The 20,589-nt window shown below is 38.0% G+C and overlaps 1 protein-coding gene across 1 annotated transcript in view; it reads right to left on the bottom strand.

The window, feature by feature from the left end:
- Positions 1 to 15,050, bottom strand: part of NEO1 (neogenin 1) — a 222,861-nt gene extending 207,811 nt beyond the window's left edge. Inside the window, exons 1-3 of the mRNA XM_029952270.1 lie at positions 14,988 to 15,050; positions 9,442 to 9,702; positions 8,188 to 8,289 (exon numbers count right to left, since the gene is read on the bottom strand). Coding sequence (XP_029808130.1) covers positions 8,188 to 8,289; positions 9,442 to 9,702; positions 14,988 to 15,050 — 426 coding nt within the window. The remainder of the gene's footprint in view (positions 1 to 8,187; positions 8,290 to 9,441; positions 9,703 to 14,987) is intronic.
- Positions 15,051 to 20,589: the final 5,539 nt, after the last annotated feature.

Here is a 20,589-nt window from a genome sequence, read left to right as displayed (position 1 = left end):
TTGTGACCTTTATGTGCTGGTTTTTCAGTTTTTGTCTTTAGTTCAGGGGCAGTCAGTCCTCTTTGCATTGCTTTTATGTAAAAGACTTTTGGACAGCTTCATCCACCTTCGCTATGATGGCAAAAGTATGATCACCCCATTCAAGCCTTCTGTTAAGTGTCAACTGTTACAATGCTAGGTAATTTTATTACTGTTACGGGTCAAAGCTCAAATTCTACCTTTTCCAGGGCACTTTCACAGATCGCCATAGCCATAAATGTTCTCTCTCTCCTCTGAGTAACTCTAAAAATCACTGCTATCAATGGTGGTTATGTGTTGGCACTTCTTCAGCTCAACAAGTACTTATACTTTTATAATGCAGAAGGTCATTTGCAAAAAACCAAGACCATCTCTGTCCTCAAGTTTACAACCCTCTTTGGAAAACAGGTCTTATTCTTAAGTGTGGAGGAAAAGGCATTTTTGATTACAAACAGAATTCCATACAAATTGACTTAAGACAAAAAAAATTTTAAAGTTACTCAGGCACTTGGGTGGCTCAGTTGGTTAAGCCTCCGACTTTGGCTCCAGTCATGATCTCACGTTCATGGGTTCAATCCTGGCATTGGGCTCTGTCCAGACAAAAGCCTGGAGCCTGCTTTGGATTCTATATCTCCCTCTCTTCTCTGCCCCTCCCCACTCATGCTCTGTCTCTCTCTGTCTCAAAAATAAAACATTAAAAAAAAAATTTTTTTTAATTTTTAAAGTTATAGAGGCAGTTTCAAAGTATCACAATTCTGTTATCCAATTCGATGGGAACTGCACTGCCTGCCCTGAGAGTTAGCTCATGGGATGAAATGTAGTTCTAGTAGTCACATTAAAAAATAAACAGATGAAATTAATCATTACTACATTTAACCAAATATATCTATCTAAAAATCATCTAAGCATACAATCAACAGAAGAGTATTAGTGGGATATTTTACATTTTTTATACTAAGTCATTGAAATCCAGTGTGTATTTTATACTTACAGTAAATCACAAATTGAACTAGGTATACTTCAAGTGTTCAAAAGCTACAGGCAGACAGTGACTACTATACCAAACAGCACGGCTTCAGGAATTCTTAAAATACTCAATTATCTTTAAATATAAAATATATACCACAATAAACTATATCACATTCAAATGTGTCACAGTGAAAAAAAAAAAAGTCTTACCACACTAGAAATGGCAAATGTACTGCTTTGTGCATCCAGATTTATTCACTTTTAAGCAGACTCAGAATAAAGCTTCTCTATAACTGGACTTACAACTGAACATTGTATAAAGCTGTCATTGATTTTTTTTTAAATAGTTTCTATAATACTAGGATTTTGATCAATTTTTTTTAATGTTTATTTATTTTGAGAGAGAAAGCATGCACAAGTGGAAGAAAGGGGTAGAGAGAGAAAATCCCAAGCAGTCTCCTCACGGCCAGCTCAGGGTCCAACACAGGGCTCTGTTATAGGACTCATGAGATCACAACTTGAGCCAAAACTTAGAGTCAGACACTTAACCCAAGTGAGCTACCCAGGCGCCCAATTCAGGTGTTAAACCTACATAACAACTCACATAAAATACAGAAGCAAGAACAACAGTAAAGATACACCTAGCCTGATTAAATTCCAAGCAAGACTTGGGCACATCTATTTTCTGTGAAGATTCATGTAAATTATACAGGAGTAAGTGAATGTCTAACATATCACACAGGATATTAGGGTTGCAGGACTTATCTTAAGTTCTGGGTACTTAATTCCTAATTTTAATAAAGTATATGAGTAGTGCCTAGGCATTTTAAAGTAACCCCTGACCATTATCCATAAACACCTACCACATTTCACTATAAGTACATGTTTAAATGTTCAGCCTTCCCCAGTAGATTTCATGCTCCGTAAGGGGACTGTGTTTGTCTTAGTCAGTGATCACCCAGAGCCCAGAAGAGTATCTAGAACATAGTATGCATAAAGTAAATTTATTAAATGTCCCATAATTTTATGTTATACAGACTGTAGTGTCTCTTTTCTTACTGTCCTAAAATAGAGTATTCTGTGTATTTGGATTCTCTGTCATTTTGCAAATATTAGCCAGATGCTTGTCACAAGTTAAGCAGGTTCAAGTTCATTTTTTGAGTCTAGATTTCTATCTATGCATACCAAGACTGGTATGGAAATAAAACCTCCGCTCACTGCACTGCCTCGAAGACCTGAAAACACAGTCTACCCGTGAGAGAAGCAGCAGTAATTGCTGTCCTGTTATTTTGTTGATGGGAAATAAATGGAACTGAGCACACTTTGAGACGGCAAAATTTAAAATGCTGGTAGACAAACCCAAAACCAGATTTTTTCAAAACTGCGACTAAAAACCATGATTGACAGTGTTACCAGAAATCCAAAAATGCTTTTCTTGAGCACACATAATTTCCTAAACACGATTGGAAAGTTCCTTGGCTCATTAAACTTAGTTCAAGGCTTTTGACAAGTTTATATTCTGGAAAGGCCCAATTTATCATAAATAGAGGCCTAATATATAATTTATTATCCAAACCAGGACATTTCTGAGGGTGAGAGGGGTTGATAAGTATAATTATACCAGAAACAACAAGCAAACCAGGACCTATGGTAACTCTACATACATGTGGCCTTGCTGTAATACACCTAAAAACTGATTCCTGACTACTTCTATTTTGGGAGCCTTCCATACTTTTTTTTTTTTTTTTTTAACAAAGGAATCTGTTTCACTAACCTTGTAATCAAAATGTCTCCCTGACACAAATTAAATAAGTATTTCCTATTTTTTAAAAAGTTAACATATTTTCAAGGATGATTTCATTAAAATTATATTGTGCAAACTATATTCAATGATAAACAAAAATCAACAAAGAATAAAATTCAAGACTAAATCACAGGTCACACTGTTATTATAAGAGTAACTTCTTACCAGCACTGTTTTACATTCATAATTTAAAACCTTTCATTTCTATATCAAAACTATCTCTGTAAGTGTATACAGTCATAAAAGATAATCACATTCACTTGGGAAACTAAATTTTTAAAAATATTTGTTTATTTTTGAGAGAGACAGAGAGACAGAATGCAAGCAGGAGAGGAGCAGAGACAGACACACACATAGAATCTGAAATAGGCTCCAGGCTCTGAGCTGTCAGCCCAGAGCCCAATGCGGAGCTCAAACTCACAAACTGTGAGAACATGACCTGAGCTGAAGCCGGATGCTCAACCAACTGAGCCAGTCAGGTGCCCCAGGAAACTAAATTTTTAAGAATAATACACTCTACTTCTTAAAATTAGTTAAAATAAACCATGTATACACAAACAGAAAATATATTAATATATTTTACACATAAATACATAAAATATAAATATATACACTCTTTAAAGTATATATTAGTGAGTAAAAATTTATATATCCTTTCTAAAAAGCAATTTGGTAATGTGTATAAAGAGCCTTAAATATGTCAAACCCTTTCTAGTTTCAGAAACATATCTTCAGTAAATTTGCAGGAAAAAAAACTTACATAAAAGGCATTTGTTACACTTAAATAGTCAACATTAGAATAATGTTTATATAAAATTATGGCATATAGTAAATGTAGGTAGCAATGCTGGATCCAGGCATAAAATGTTATTTGTAATATCCCCAATTTTGTTTTAAATACACATACATGCAGTTTAAAAATCACAAGTGTATATGCAGAAGAGGAAAACTAAAAAAAAAAATACCAAAATGTTGTTAACCAAATGATCTAAATTGTGAGATATGTGATTTTTTTCTTTATTCATTTCTATAGTTATTAAGTTTTTAACAATATTTTCTGAGGTTTTCTACAATAGAAATGTTATTATTTTGATTATGAAAGTTTTTGCATTTCATTTATTTGAGAGAGAGAAAGAGAGAGAGAGAGAGCGCGAGCACCAACAAGCACATTTGAGCAGGAGAAGGACAGGGGGAAAGAGAATCTCAAGAAGACTCTACACCCAGCATAAAGTCCAACACGGGGCTTGATCCCATGACCCTAGGACCATGACCTGAGCCAAAATCAAGAGTTGGATGCTTAACTGACTGAACCACCTAGGAGCCCCAAAAGATTTTACATTTTAAAAGACCCATTTGGCTTCAATACTGAATTCTATCAAACATTAAAGAAGAAATAACATTCTGTGCAACCTCTTCCAGAAAACAGAAAAGGAAAGAAAATGCCACAACTAATTTTATGACATCAACATTACCCTGATATTAAAACCAGACAAATATAGTTCAAGGAAACTATACACCAAAATTCCTTATCAACACAGTTGGAATCATCTTCAACAAAATGATAGCATATAAAATCCAGCAATATAAAACTAGTACTAAGTCACAACCAAGTGGAGGTTTATCCCCAGATTGTTAGATTGGTCTGATATTCAGAAATCAATTAATCCATCAGAATGAAAGACTTAAAGAGGAAATTGCATGATCTTTCAACAGAGGTAGAAAAGCTTTTGTCAAATTCAACTCCCATTCATGCTAAAAACTCAGCAAACTAGGAATAGAAAGAAACTTAACTTGATAAAGGGTATCTAAAACAAACAAACAAACAAAAGCAGCTTAAGTTAAAATCATACTTCATAGTGAGACTGAATTGCTTTCCCCATAAGATGAGGAACAAAGTAAGAAAACCTATACTCATCAGCACTATTCAGTATTGTACTGGAAATCCTAGCCAGAGTAATAAGGCAAGGTAAATTAATAAAAGGAACACAGATCAAAAAGAAAAAATAAAACCATCACTATTGCAGAGAACATGATTGCCTACTTTGAAAATCACAAGTTTATAAAAAAAAAGCTTTCAGAACTATTAAATGAGTTAAGCAAGGTGATAGGGCACACACAGTTAACATACAAAAAAATCAATTATATTTTCCTATACTGGCAATCAACAATGAGAAAAAAATTTTACAACTGCTCCATCAGCATGAAATACTTAGTATCTGAGAACTACAAAATGCTGATGAAAAAAAACCAAAGGCTATCCATATAAACACAAAGACATTATATACCTGGAATTAAGACACTGAGAGTATGGATAGACAAAAAGACTGGGAAATGCAATTGCAAGCTTTTAACAAAGGAAGCTACATATATAATATATAAAAAAACCTAAAAACTCAACCATCAGAAAACAACCCTTTTTTTTTTTTTTATTGAGCAAAGATTTAACTAGACATCTCACCAATCCTGGCAAGTAAACACAGAAAAAATGTTCAACAACATTAGTCATTACAGAAATACACACTAAAACTATAATACACCACGGTACTACTACTATTACAGTGGCAAGAAAGAAAAACCAACAAACTGACAGTACTAAGTACTGATGAGGCTGCCAGGCAACTATGGCTCTCACTCATTGCTAAAGGAAATACAAAAAGGCACAGTCACCCTGGAGAACAGTTTGGCAGTTTCTTATAAAGGTAAACACCTACCACGTGGCCCAAGAATCTTGCTCTGGGATATTTACCCTAAAGAATGAAAACACGTTGACAGAAAAACCTGTATATCAACACCTGTAACAGGTGTACTCACAATACTCACCAGCTGAAGACAACGCAGTTGTCCTTCACCAGGTGAATGGATAAACTGCGGTGCCTCCATACAACAGAATATTACCCCGCAATAAAAAGAATAAACTATGGATACAGGCAATAGCATGGATGAATCTCAAAGGAACTATGCTTACTGAAAGAAGCCAGTCTCAAAAGCCTACATGATTCTACTTGTATGACATTCTGGGAAAAGGAGAACTACAGGGATGGAGATCAGTGTACGTCAGGAGTGGAGGGCGAGTGATGTGACTACAAAGGGCCAGCATGAGGGAAGTTTTTGGAAACTATCTGTATCCCGATTATGGTTAAAGGAATCCATCCTACACATGATAAAACTCAGAAGTGTGTGCACACATGCATGCGCGCACACACACACACACAGTTAATGTTAACCTAATTTTTAACTGAACTAAAGGTCTGTATGCCATACAACCCCACACCTGTCCCAAATTCACTCATCACTCATATTTCCTAAATAAGTAAAGTTGCTCTTTCATAAGCTCCATGGATCAGCTGAGTACTCTTCATATCTGGTTCACAGTTCTATGCCCTAATGCCTGCCTAGAATATGAGAGATACTCAAAAAATATTTGTTATCCAAATGTGAAATCTAAACCTATATTAAGGAAGAAGAAAATACAGGAGACCTAGGGTCACTAACACAAAAAAAGCCCAAAGAATAAGGTGAAATTTTTAAAATATCAATGGATTCTAGGGCACCTGGGTGGCTCAGTCAGTTAAGCATCTGACTTTGGCTCAGGTCATGATCTCACAGTTGATGAGTTCAAGCCCCACATAGGGCTCTGTGCTGACAGCTCAGAGCCTGGAGCCTGCTTCAGATTCTGTGATTCCCTCTTTCTCTGCCCCTCCCCTGCTCACTCTCTGTCTCTCAAAAATAAATAAATAAATGTTAAAAAAATAAATAAAAATGAATAAATAAAAATATATCAATGGATTTAACCACATTAAAACTAAGGATCTCTGTTCAAAGAACACAACAGGCAAAGTAAACAGATGACAGTAAAAAATGATTTGCAATGACTAGAGCCAACACGAATGGTATCCAGGATGTACAAAGAACTACAAATCAACAAGACAGACTAGAAAGCTGACAGAAAAATGAACCGAGGATATAAATAGGAAAACCACAGAAGCAGACAGCTGAACGGCCGCAATCACTGCGAGTCTCATTAGTAATCAGAAAAATGCAAATTCAACCAATACTGAAATAACTCTCTACACCCATGTCAAAATGGCAAAGTTTAGAAGGTAAGTCCTAACAAATACTGGCAAGGATAGAGGAGACGGTGAGAGTATAAACTAGTGTAAACATTCTAGAAAATAGGCTACATTTAGTGAAATTAAATTACGTATATGCCATATGGTATAACAATCCCAATCCCACTCCTGGATTTATATCTCAGAGAAATTTTTGCAAAACTCAATAAGGATTCACATTTTTAAAATGTTAAATCCTGATTGTATTTGTGGCAGTGGAAGCTGGGGCAAAGCTAGGAATGCACGACTAACAAAATGGTTCAGTAAAATGCATACTGTGAAAACTACGGCAACAATAAGAGGCAACTAAGTAGGCGCACATCTAGCAACACGGATAGACACATCCTGAAAGCACCATGTTGAACAGAAGGGGGAAAAGAAAAAACAGAGTTTTTCACAGAACTTCACTCTTTTAATACTCCCAACAACCCTATAATTGAAGTAATATTATTACTCTCGTTTTTATTATTATTATTAATGTTGAGAGAGAGAGTGGGCCTGTGAGTAGGGGAGGGGCAGAGACAGAGGGGGAGAGAATCCCAAGCAGACTCTGCACTTGGCAGTGCAGGGCTCGATTTCATGATTCCTGAGATCATGGCCTGAGCCAAAATCAAGAGTCAGACGCTTAACTGAATAAGCTACATAGGCACTCCATCCTCATTTTACAGATGAGGAAACTAAGACTGAAAAATTGACCACAACCTCCAATCAGTCACCAGATCTTGTCTATCCTACTTCAATTACATTCCAAATATAGTCAGCCTCTGACCCTCTGGTCCAAGCCAGGGCTACCATAATGGCTTTCTAACCAATTGCCCTCTCCTCGGTCTTACCCTGTCCAATTGATTCATCATTAATCTGATTCTAATACTTCTTGCCTACACACATCAACAGCTTCTCATTTCTCTTAGGATGAAGTCCAAAGTCCCAGACACACCCAGAAAGGCCCTGATTTACTCCTGTACTACCTTTCCTGTTTTCTTTCACACCACAATCCCCCTCTCTCACTCCACTCCAGCCATCCTGGTCTTCTTTCAACTCCTCATATTTGCCAACCTCCTTCCTGCTTCAGGGGGATACACACTCACATTTGACCAGGTCTGTATCTGTCAGATCTCAGCCGAAATGTCACCTTCTTACGGAAGCTCTCCTTGACACACTAGCTTAAGTTTCTCTGTGATGTGCTTGGCCTTTATTGCACTTACCAATATTGTAATCAATTATTTCTAAAGTACTTCCTTAATCTCTGCCTCTAGCTAGATTATAAACTCCACAAGGACAAAATACATTCACAACCTTCTCCTCTACATCTAACAAAGTATTCGGTATAGAATACTTATTTGTATTAATAATCCAATTGAGGGCCATAAAGTACTGTTCATCTTTTTGCTAAAAAGAAAAACAAAAAAGCTTTAAAATGCCTGATGCTATTCTTTGAAGGGAATAAACAAAATGCTTTCTTTTTCTCTCTAAAAAAACTGCCTTTGTCCTGTGATCTTTGTTTTTCTTGTAAGTCTATGATTATCCATATTAAAAGATTTAGAATAATTAACAATCTTCTCTTCTCAAAAGCTTCTATCCCTTTTGAATAATAAAGTACATTCTTGGAATGCTCTCAGTTTATTTCGACTCATTGATAAACAAATTTTATGAGCCACGAAGAGTCCTATACAATACAGTAGACACAAATACATTAGTCAAAAATCTCCCAATTCTATCACATTTAAGTAACATTTTCTCAATTAAAAAAAAAACTAGAGAAAGAAAATATCATATATCTATAGGGCCTAAGGAGACTCTAACTCTAAACATGATGTCCACAAAGGCAAGAATCCATTATTAAACTCATCAAATATTCAGTCCTTGCTATAATTTCACCACCAGGTGGCAGATACATACAACTTTCTAGAAAAGCTCTTATCAGTCCAATTAGAAAAGAATTTAGAAAAAGTGAAATAATTTTAAACATATTTGAGCCTGATTATTTTTCAGAACATTACACCCCTATTTAACTGTAAATCTGTCTCCAGGCCATGCAGAGCAACAATTATCTTTAAATAAAGAACACTAAAATACAATTTTTTATTTTATGTTTTTAATGCAAGTTTAAAATGTGATTATACAGTTCTGTTATTCAAAATCCTCAGAAGTATTAAGACTGAGTTCTGGATGCAAAAGTTTAAAAAGCAAGAAATAAAAGAAGTTTGGAAAAAGACATGATGAGAAAAGAAGACCAGACAAGGAGAAACACCTCTCAAACCTAGAAGCTGTCAAACCCAAGTTAACAGCAAGCCCAAAGAAACAGTGACATTTTTGTGTTTCCAGCAAAATATTCTTCTCATTAATAAAGACTTTAATCTCAAGTCAACCAGTTAAATTGAGTTTTCAAAATTTTCAATAAAATTATCCAAAAATTCTAAAAAGCTATTTTTAAATTTTAGGGTGAAACAGATGATCTTGGGTGGACTCTTCAGTTCTTTTAAATGCTCTCCGAAACCTTATTTACAAATGCATCTTCTCGCTCCCCTACCTATGGCATACCCTCTCCTCTGCCACTACTATCCCTACTTCTCCGGTCTCCTCCTGGCCTGTTTGCAGAAGGAACCATGGACCTTGACACAGAAGGAGACCCCTGACCACTACAAACACCAGCAATAGCTCAGCATCCTCACTACTACTTCCTTCCTTTTTTTCATCCTTCAAATCTATCTCAGCCCACAAGTAGAAATCAACGCCCAACCTGCCACATGAACCAGGGCTGAACTGAGTTCTGTAGTGTTTGAAGAACATAATTTGGGGGTCCTTTTTAAGGAATAGAAATAGGGGAAGAAATTCAACTTTGCAGACTTCAGAGAAATATACAAATACTGAACATGCTGCTAGAGCCGCTACCAGGCTCCAGAGGGGCCTCTATAGAGTGAGGGGATCCAGACTCATCAACTTAAAGTAAATCTTCCCAGCCACGGACACATGCTGAGGCAAAAATAAGCCTCTAAACCTGGTTTGTTAAATAAGACAAAACCAATGGTTTGCCAATTCCAGTTAGTAAAAGGGAAAATACTGCCTAGAGAGTCACAGTGGTCACAGTTACTCTAAAACAAAGTGGCTAAAATTGAGGACAGAGCCAAACTGTCTTAATGACATGAGAGAAAAGCATAGGGAAGAAAACTGTTATATATCCAAGTGGGGGTAATGTATACTCATCCACTTCCTGTATACTCTTTTTTTTAATGTTTTATTTATTTTTGATACAGAGAGAGACAGAGCATGAGAGGGGGAGGGGCAGAGAGAGAGAAGGAGACACAGAACCGGAAGCAGGCTCCAGGCTCTGCGCTAGCTGTCAGCACAGAGCCTGACGCGGGGCTCGAACCCACGAACGTGAGATCTGACCTGAGCTGAAGTCGGAGGCTTAACCGACTGAGCCACCCAGGCGCCCCTCCGGTATACTCTTCAGAAGCACCCTGCCACCCGGCCCCCCAAGGAGCGCTGTTCCCCACTGGGTTCTCACTCATACAAGCCAGCTTCAGAAAGCTGTCACCTCTCTTCCCTGACAGAAACACTCAAACACAGAAAAAACAATTCTCAAACAACTGAGCTTTGGGGAATTTTTCTTTCATTTACGCATTATGTGTTCCATCATTTTATAGTCCAAAGTCCCTAACACTATTAGAAAAAAATTGCCAAGCCTTTCAGTCCTTCCTCTAATACAAACTGTTTTAATATACACACAGGTCTCAGCAGCTTATCTGAAAGAACAAGAACACAAGTTCTCATTTCCTAATAATTTCCTGAATATTTTATTATCGTTTCCTCCCAGGAAATTTATTCACTCCATGTGGCTCCAACACTAACAGTTGACTTTTGAAGGGAAATTATTCAAGTACACCAGAAGCTCATATAAAAGATTACCTCCACTACTAGGTTATGGTTTGACAACATATCTGAGTAAAAAAGGTATGAATTGAAAATACATACAGATTTTATTAATACATAGAAAACAAAACAAAGGGACACAATTATTTAAACTCAATATATTTTCACATGCCAATTAAAAATAAGCAAAAAAATTAATTAAATGGCATAATCATCAAAACTGACTGAATAGTACACTTGAGATCTACATCTTTGTTACAACTATATCTACATTTCAATTACACCTGAATTTTTAAAAATTAAATTAACAAGAAAGTCCAAGAGTAAGATTGGGTGATTTCCCCCACTAACAAGAAAAATTATTAGTACTCTTTCCAACTCTGGTTTCAGGGAAAAATACTGACAGAAACTGCCTTGTACATTTTACCTCCAGGATGTTTGTTTTTTTTTAATGTCTTTTATTTGTTTTTTGAGAGACAGAGACAGTGTGAGCAGGGGAGGGTCAGAGAGAGGAGGAGACACAGAATCTGAAGCAGGCTCCAGGCTCTGAGCTAGCTGTCAGCACAGAGCCTGACTCAGGGCTCGAACCCACGAACCCGTGAGATCATGACCTGAGCCGAGGCCAGACGCTTAACCGACTGAGCCACCCAGGCGCCCCCAGGATATTTTTTAATACATCATTTGTGTTCCTAGAGTCACAATTATGGGCCGACTGTATAGCATAACAACATATAATACATGCTAAACTTTGTTCATAGTAAAACCTCTGCTCTTTGGAGCAAAGGATTTGGGGCATTAATAGTAACAAGACTCTAAAGCAATATCTATTTTGGCATTCTCTGTCATATACACTTCACAACAATTTAAGGAGAGCTTCTTACGCCAATCAAAACCACAGAAACATCACCTTACACCTATCAGAATGGCAAGGCTAGTATCTTGTCAGAAACAAGTACTGGCAAAGAAAAAGGAACTCTTGTGCACTGTTGGTGGGGGTATAAATCGATGCTGCCACTGTATGAAAACAGTATAGAGGTTCCTTAAGATGGGAAATACCATACAATCAAGTAATTCCACTACAATGTATTTACCCAAAGAAAATGAAAACACTAATTCAAAAAGACAGACACTATGTTTATTGCAGTATTATTTACAATAGCCAAGATATGGGGGGCACCTGGGTGGCTCAGTCATTTGAGCACATGACTTCGGATAAGGTTATGACCTCACAGTTCGTGAGTTCGAGCCCCATATCGGGCTCACTGCTGTAAGCCTATCAGTGCAGAACCTGCTTCAGATCCAGTTCTCTCCGCCCTTCTCACGCCTCTACTTTCCACAAAAATAAAAAATTAAATATTAAAAAATAAACAATAACCAAGATATGGAAGCAAACCAAGTGTCCATTGATAGATGAATGGATAAAGCAGATGTGGTACACACACACACACACACACACACACACACACACACAGGAATATTACTCAGCCATTAAAAGAATGAGATCTTGCCACATGCAACAACATGGGAGGATCTAAAGACATTTATAAATAAACCTAAGTGAAACAGGTCAGAGAAAAAGAAATCCCATATGATTTCACTCATATGTGGAATTTAAGAAAAACAAATAAACAAAAAGCAGAAATAGAATCATAACACAGAGAACAAATTGGTGGTTGCCAGAGGGGATAAAGGTAGAAGAACGGGCAAAATGGGTGAAGGGAAGTGGGAGATACAGACTTCCAGTTACTGAATGAGTAAATCACGGAGATAAAAGATACAGCATTGGGAATACAGTCAGTGGTAGTGTAACAGAGTTATACTTGTGGTGAGCACAGCATAATGTATAGAGTTGTCTAAGCACTATGTTGTACACTAAAACCAAAGTAACACTGTGTGTCCACTACAATAAAAAAAATAAAATAAAATACAAAGAGCTGCTTTCCCTTCTCATTGGAACAGGAGAAGCACGTATGACTAAACTGAGGGGAGAAGGGAGTGAGTACACATCTGAGACGAAAGGAGCCAGCAATCCAGAAGGGAAAACCACATTGTTTAGGATACTGTAGTATCGCCAGCTGGTTAATAGCCTGGCTTGGGTTCAAACGCCTGCTCGTCTCTTACTAGGTGTATAACCCCAGTTTAAATGTACTGCTTTCCACACGAGAAAAGTGAGGCATAAAAAAGTTAACCAGCTTGCCTCAGGTCCCCAAAACCTTGCAAATGCCCAACTGTGCTAATGAGTAGGCATGAGAAAGAGATTTGCAAAAAGATTCAAGGAAAACATAGCCAACTATATCTTAACACAGCAGAAAAACAGGGCATGTACAGTATCTGTGTAACCAGCAGCTGCCCATGCCACGCCCTACATCACAGTGTCCCTAAAACCATTTAGGACCCTTTTACTATGTACTGGACTTCTTATTTCGCAAAAGGTGGGAAGCACTGCCACAATCTAACAGAGACCTCTGTGGAGTGAGAAGAGAGGGATGAGCCCAATCACTTACACTGCTGCTCTGCAATCATCCTTGACGACACCAACATGAAAAACTGTAAGATTTCAATGGATAAAACCTAGAGGACAATGGATTTTTAATGCAGCAACACAAATGAATACAGTATTATCAAACAAATCACTCTAAAATACCAATCTTTCTCCCTTTCCTGTAGGATTCTCTAACTTATTTGAACAGAGAACACTTTTTCTTCATGATAAAACTATTAACTCCTTGACTAATGGAACAATGGTCCACAAAACACCATTTTTTGTAAATAGCCTTACCCCACCCCTCCAATTCATAATATACCCAACTGTCAGATCAAGCACTGAAACTTTATATTCCTATCCTGTATCACTTCACATTAATACACTGAATCTCAAAGTAAATTACTTTCTGATGACAGAATCACCAATGCTGTCCTACTCATAGATGTTTGCCCACTTCATTTCCTCCCTCCTTCCCATCTCCACAGGTCCACGTCCTCTCCTTAGCCAGGACAAACATCCGGCAACAGCAGCCGGTGCTGCTGAGGCACACACACGTACTCAGCCTTCCCGGTCCATCTCCAACTCTACCACCCCCACAAAGTTTACTCTGAGTTAATGTGTCTGGAAGTAATTTCTCCATCTTTAGAACTCCCACTGGGACACCTTGGGTGGCTTGGTTAGTTGAGCATCCAACTCCTGGTTTCAGCTCATGTCATGATCCCAGGGTTGTGGGATCAAGCCCCGCATCAGGCTCCTCGCTCAGGGAGCACTTGGGATTCTCTCTCCCCCTGTTGCCCCTTCTCCCTAGCCCGTATGCACTTGCTCACTCTCTAAAAATAATAAACAAGAACTCCTAGAGCACTCTGCACCCTTTTCATGGCATACATCACTTTCTACACAGCATTATCATTTTTACACATGATACACCCTTTATCAGACTGAATACTCTTATTTCTCCCATCTCCCAAAACCTTCTAGCACAGTGCCTGGCACATGGTAGCTACTCAATAAATGCATGTTGAATGAATAAATGAGTCTGAGAGTCTATTTCCCATTGGAGAATCATAATTAGCTTTCATAAAACCCAGCTAAGTAGACTGGACTTCTCCCTCAGAGAACACAAATTATTTGAAGCTGCCAAGAGCTACATTAAATTAGAGAAAGTCACCATGCTATCCAGCAGAACTTCATTCACACAAGCTGCCTTGTACTTACTTGTTTATGTGTTCTCTGTGAAACAGGCCTTTATACTGCCCAAACTGAGGAGGGTGGAGAACATAACTAGTTTGTTTTTTAAAATGCAGCCAATTAAAATATAGTTATGACAGCCTGAAAATGTGGCTCAAAATATGTTATGTTATTGTAAGATATCACCTATCCTATAGAATTTTCCTCTTAATAATCATACAAGATGTTTCTGAACTTTTTCTGATAGCTCAGATCTTTCCCAGACAGTACCTAACCTCTTCAGGGGAAGAGGGAACTTGGACCTAAGAAAACATAATCAGCTTAGAAACTAAAACATGATCCTTCTAAACCCTGAGGAGAAAAGAAAGGAAGAGCTAAGGAGGGGACCAAAGCAGTAGCAAAATAAAAGTGAGAGAAGTCAGGCAAAGAAAAAAAAATCAGTTATCCCAAGGAAAAGACTGCTTCAGGTTCTGAGGAGGCAGTGGGAAAGTGCTGAGGGCAGAAGTTAGAAACACACGATCAGACAGAACAAAGGACTTACCCTTCGCGCTGCAGAAGATCCCAGGCCTTCTCCAACTGGCGTAGCCCTCAGAGCCCCCACCATGTTTACTGTCAGTGCCTCTATCCACTCAACCAACACTTACAATAAATTATGTGTCTGAGCGCTGCTCTAGACACTGGGAAAACTGTAATCAGCATTCATTTGGAACAAAGATGTACAGTATTATTATCTAATTTCTTTAGGTGCTTTAACCCCCCATCTGACTATAAACCTTCTGAAGGCAGTATCTCTCAAAGAAATTACAAATACCTTGAGAGCAGGATAAATAATATATACCAAGCGTCATTATCTTCACAGCTTCTTTTAGGTAGGTATGTCACAGGATCTATTCATACCTCCATATTGCTGATAAAAAGGAAATATCCATCATGGCTATTTTCAGGAAAAGTTACACCATCACACACCAAAAGTCGCCAAAAGGGAGACGAGAACTGTACCTACTTTCTTGGTTTTCCATACTTGTGCTAAATTTACTAGAAGCAACATTTCACCATTTCCCTCCCCAGATTTCTACCTTTCTCCCCTTCCACACCCAACCATCTCCCAAATTTGTGTCAATATGAGATATTTGTTTTATGCCTGAGGAATATCTTGCTAAATTTAGCAAAAAAAGAAATCTAACACAGAAAAAAACAAGGTACACCTTACAAGAGGACATGCCATCCTGCCAGTTACAGTTCAATTAACATGTGACCTAATCAAATGATGCAACCTCTCCGGACCAGAGAGGAGGAAAGGGGTAAAGCAGATGATCTTAAAGGTTCCCTTCCAGTCAAAAAAAAAAAAAATTCTAGGAGACGAGTTTCACAATGCAAACACACAGATGGATAAAACAATTTTACGACATGTCAGCACTATTCAACTTCACTGAATGGGCTGAATGAAAACCGTAGCTGGTGACAAGCCGTCACATGGCACAAAACCAGCCAGCAACTGGCTCCATCTCCTCATGGACAGCTTCCATTAAGACACACCCTCCCATCATCTCTTGCCCGGTGGGCAATAATCACCACCACCTGCTTCCAGATATAGGGTTCTCCCAACTCAAATCCGTTCCCACTTCTAGAAAAGTAACTAAAAATACATGTCTTCCTGATGATGGATCATTAGCTTTTGGGGGTTTTTTGTTTTCATTTTATGAAGCTGGCGTATATAAAAGTGTCCCACTCATTAGATACTTAATTGTGCCCTGTTCTGAGATATACTGATTCTTATGTTACATCAGACAAATTCTTTAAGGGCAAAGCTATGTCTTAAGCAACTCTGTACCTGGCACAACGGTATTCAGCAAATACAAGCATCAAAAACAAAACACCACCACCACCAATCACCCACCCAGCGCGCACACACACACACACACACACACACAGAGAAGAAAAAGAAAACACTCTGCTAAGATAAATGGTCGCTTGACCTTCTACTTAACTTGAGATTCCTAGAAGGCTAGGACTCACTCACCTTTCTGTTGGGTCTAACATATAGTTAGCCATGTCACAGGTACGTGAACAGCTGCTACTGAATCTAAGCCTCAGTTTCATCTACAAAAGCAGAAAGATAAATGATTCCTACTATGATTCTGTAATTTTGAAAGTGCTTCATTCAAAAACAAGTATCTCTAGACAAATTATATGCCAAGTATTGTATCTGTTCGCGAGGATTTGGAGATGAGACTCATGGCTACTACCTAGAGGGCCACGGTCTAGTGCCCGTTACTGAATTCCTCTACCTGGCATCTGCACCTTGCCTGACCTCGGTTGTAGACGGCCCAGGGCTCCAGACGCCAGCACTTCATTTGCCTGCTGGCAAAGCAAGGAAGGAGGCTGAGGGTGCCGCGGGCAACGGAAAAGACTGACAGCAAGGGGACAGTCACAGGGAGAGGGTGTGAAAAGGGACAAAGAGAAAAGGGCTACTCCTTGCCCATAATGGCCTATGCCTGGCCCTGTTATTTGTCTTCAAATCCAAGTAGCAGGAGGGTTTCCTGGAAACTCGGTTCATTACACTGAATACGGCAGTCGTCCTAGACAGCTCCCAACACACCCCAGAAACAGACGCCCAAGGAAAGCTCGCCGCCAGACGTTTCATCTTAGCCAGTAATTCATCTATATCTTGTTTCTCTTGCCCCTGTCTTACTCATGAGTTTACAGTAACAAAATAGCCAAACAGAGGGCCAGGTTAAAAGAGTGAGAAGCAAAGGAATTACCTAATCTTGAGGCAAAAAGAACATTTCATTAGCCCCTGCATAACTGGGAATGGGTTATAAAAGTCCCCACTTTTAGACCCAACAGGATTTGAGAGATGGATGTCTGAAGTGAATTGCCCTGAGGTGAAATTCTGACTGCATTTACAATGTATCTTAACTAGACCAGGATTGAGGCCTCAAATGAGCAAAATCTGCTGTGTAAATCAGGTACTTAATTAAAGAGGAAAGCTTAGTAGGCTGCAGGGAGAAATGTGTTGAAATGGTGTATTAAACACTGCTATAGGAAGAGGCTACTTTCACTTATTAATTCTATCATTGTCCGTCAAGAATTAGTTACTGTTTATGCATTTTTCATTTAAGATTCTAATTTAGGGTAAATATTTACTGAGATTGCACTATTGCCAAGATGTTCACGGACCACCTCCCCCAGCAAATAAAGGGGGGGAAGCATAGAAAACAATGCTATCCCCATAGAACTTCAAATCTTACTAACTCTTCCAATACGGTAAATTCTCATATACTTCTTAAATGGTTCCTCTCCCATCAACTAACTCCCTAACTCTCCTTGAAACTGTTTCTTACACTTCATGCACAGAAGCCCCTGCTCCCTTACTAAAAATACGCACCTTTTCCAATGCTCCTTCCCTCCAGTTCAAAGTGGCCTTACCACTCCTCCTCTCCAATCTAATCCAAGTCTTTCTATTTATGCTCAGAACAAACTCCATATTCCCCAGGAAACTTACACTATTATTTCATTTTCCTTGTATATTCAAGCCACCCTCCTCAAATAGTCTTCCACTGCCTTTTAAAAATACTCAAGAATCTCGTCCAATTAAACATTCTTAGTAGACCTCTACCACTACATTCAAGTCATCCCTCTTCACAGCTAAATTTCTGAAACTTTGTACAGTCTTCATTTCTTCCGTTCCCACTTATCCCTCAACCTGCTTCCAAATTCCACTAAAAGCTGTTAGGAAGGCCACCAATAACTTTGTGGATAGATAAATGCAAAAGACATTTTCCTCTTCCAACAAAATCTGAGACTCCTTTTTTGACTTCTATGATACAATCTCCTCCCCTCCCCCCCAGTTTTCCTATTTCTCCACTCACTTCTCTAGTTGTGTAACAGCCATCCCTCTCAACTCAACCACTCTTGAAGGAGATAACATAAATCTACAGCCCATGTCTTCCATTTTCCAGATTGGAACCAACAGCCCCCTGGATAACACAAAGGCACATCAAATTAAGTCCACAAATGCTTTTTTTGTCCCCTAAAAACTTATTTCTTTCCCAAAATACTACCATCCATACTGCTATATAAATCCTAAAGAACCGTACAAACCATCCTGGACATGTTTCTTACCACAATATCCAATCCTTCGCGAAATTCTATTTTATTACCTAAGTATCTTTCCATTCCATAAACTTTCCTCCACCTCCATTATCCTAATCCAAGTCATCTTTGTAGACTTCCTACACTAATGTAATGGCCTAAGTGTGAGACAACAGCATGACTACCACGCACGTCCACACACACACAAACACACTTGGGTTTTTTCTTGCATGTATCAAAATGGCTAGGTTATTTAATTACCTTGTACTGAAGTTGAGATTCCTTAAAGTTAGGAAAAGCACAAATCACCGGTTCACATACAATCCTTCTACATCTTATTCCCACCACAGTCTGAACCTTACCAGGACAGGGTTTAAGTTTTAATCATCCTCATGGCCCCAATACAGAGCTTGGCAAGCAGCATGTACTCCTAAAGTTTTACCGCATGAACCAGTCTAAAACTCACTGTTTGGGAAAAAGATTATTTTTAAGTTATATACATAAGACTTTCAGTTTAACTTTCCATTTATGTTCCCACTACCAAAAGTTGAAGCAGTCAATAAAGCAAAAAACTTTCAAAAATATATAATTTTGAATCTTCCAGATAGTCTATTAATGGAATACAATCCAAATTTTAATGACATTTTATAGTTGAAAAACTATTAAAAGTCATTAGATACAACATGATTATTTCCATGGAAAAACAACTAAGATAAAAGACTTCCTGAGAAATGGAATTCTCTCTCAATATTCCAAATGTTCATAGCTATAAAAAGTCATTTCTTGGGGCACCTGGGTGGCTCAGTCGGTTAAGCCTCCGACTTCGGCTCATGTCAGATCTCACATTCGTGGGTTCGAGCCCCGCATCAGGCTCTGGGCTGACAGCTAGCTCAGAGCCTGGAGCCTGTTTCTGGTTCTATGTCTCCTTCTCTCTCTGCCCCTCCCCCTCTCATGCTCTGTCTCTCTCTGTATCAAAAATAAATAAAACATTTTAAAAAAAAGTCATTTCTTAAATACAAATGAATAAATAGCAACTACACCATCATATGCATTATAATCCTCCTTGGAGAGGAAGTTCATCTTAAAATACTATTCCTTTTAAAATCAGAAGCAATAGTCTGAGTTTTCCTCAGTCAAATTTAGAAAATATATCCCTAGCTTCGTGTAGAAGAAACCACTCATGCTCTTAAAATGCAGATTCTCAGGATCCTGAGCCACAAATTCTATCTTAGGAGATGTATAATGACGCCATGAAAGCAGTGAGTGACTACACTTGAAGAATCACTCAGTTGTGCTGCCATTGGCTGAAGGAAACAGCGTCTGTGAAGATCTCAAACTAATCTTAAAAGATACATAACCCATTGATGTTTGGGAGGGGAAAAACATTTCTATTTTCTTCTATCTCTTCCATGATTCATTTTGATCATGAAATTATCCTGTGTTACGGTACACAATAAATGTTCATTAAACATTTCCTGAATTGAACTACTGAGCTGAACTGCCTTCATATAAGTCATATTGACAACTTTTAAAATTATGTTTGTTTAACATAATTAAAGGTATTAATAGTTTACAACATCTCACAAAGGACTCCACTACTTCCAGATGTTGTAACACACGAAAAGTGTGAAAGCTATTGCATTAAAAACTGAAAACTTGGCAGCAAGTGTACTTTGTCATATCAAGCTTATAACATTACATAAATAATGTATTTAACTGAAGATGAACATATAAGGAAAATTAACTCCTATCATGACAAAGTATTAATCAGGAACATTCACTTTAGTAGTTTTCCCTAAATTGCACCATTCTTGTTGGATATAAAATGAAGACAGCCAACTCTCATTTTATATCTATAATAGAAATAACCTGCTTCTTCTTGAAACAGCATAATGAAGCTAGCCATTTTCTTTCCCAGTCCACCTTTTGGTCCCAGCTGCCTGCTTTTCCTAATTCCTTCTTTATCCAATCTATCAAACCACTTCCAAAGCATCATCTCCAGACTGGCAAACTACATATATATATTTTTAATAGTTTATTTTTAAGTT

Source organism: Suricata suricatta, chromosome 9, assembly GCF_006229205.1.
Source record: "Suricata suricatta isolate VVHF042 chromosome 9, meerkat_22Aug2017_6uvM2_HiC, whole genome shotgun sequence".
Classification (NCBI taxonomy): domain Eukaryota; kingdom Metazoa; phylum Chordata; class Mammalia; order Carnivora; family Herpestidae; genus Suricata; species Suricata suricatta.
Note: the sequence above shows the minus strand (reverse complement) of the source record. Positions and strands in the feature narration are given on the sequence as shown.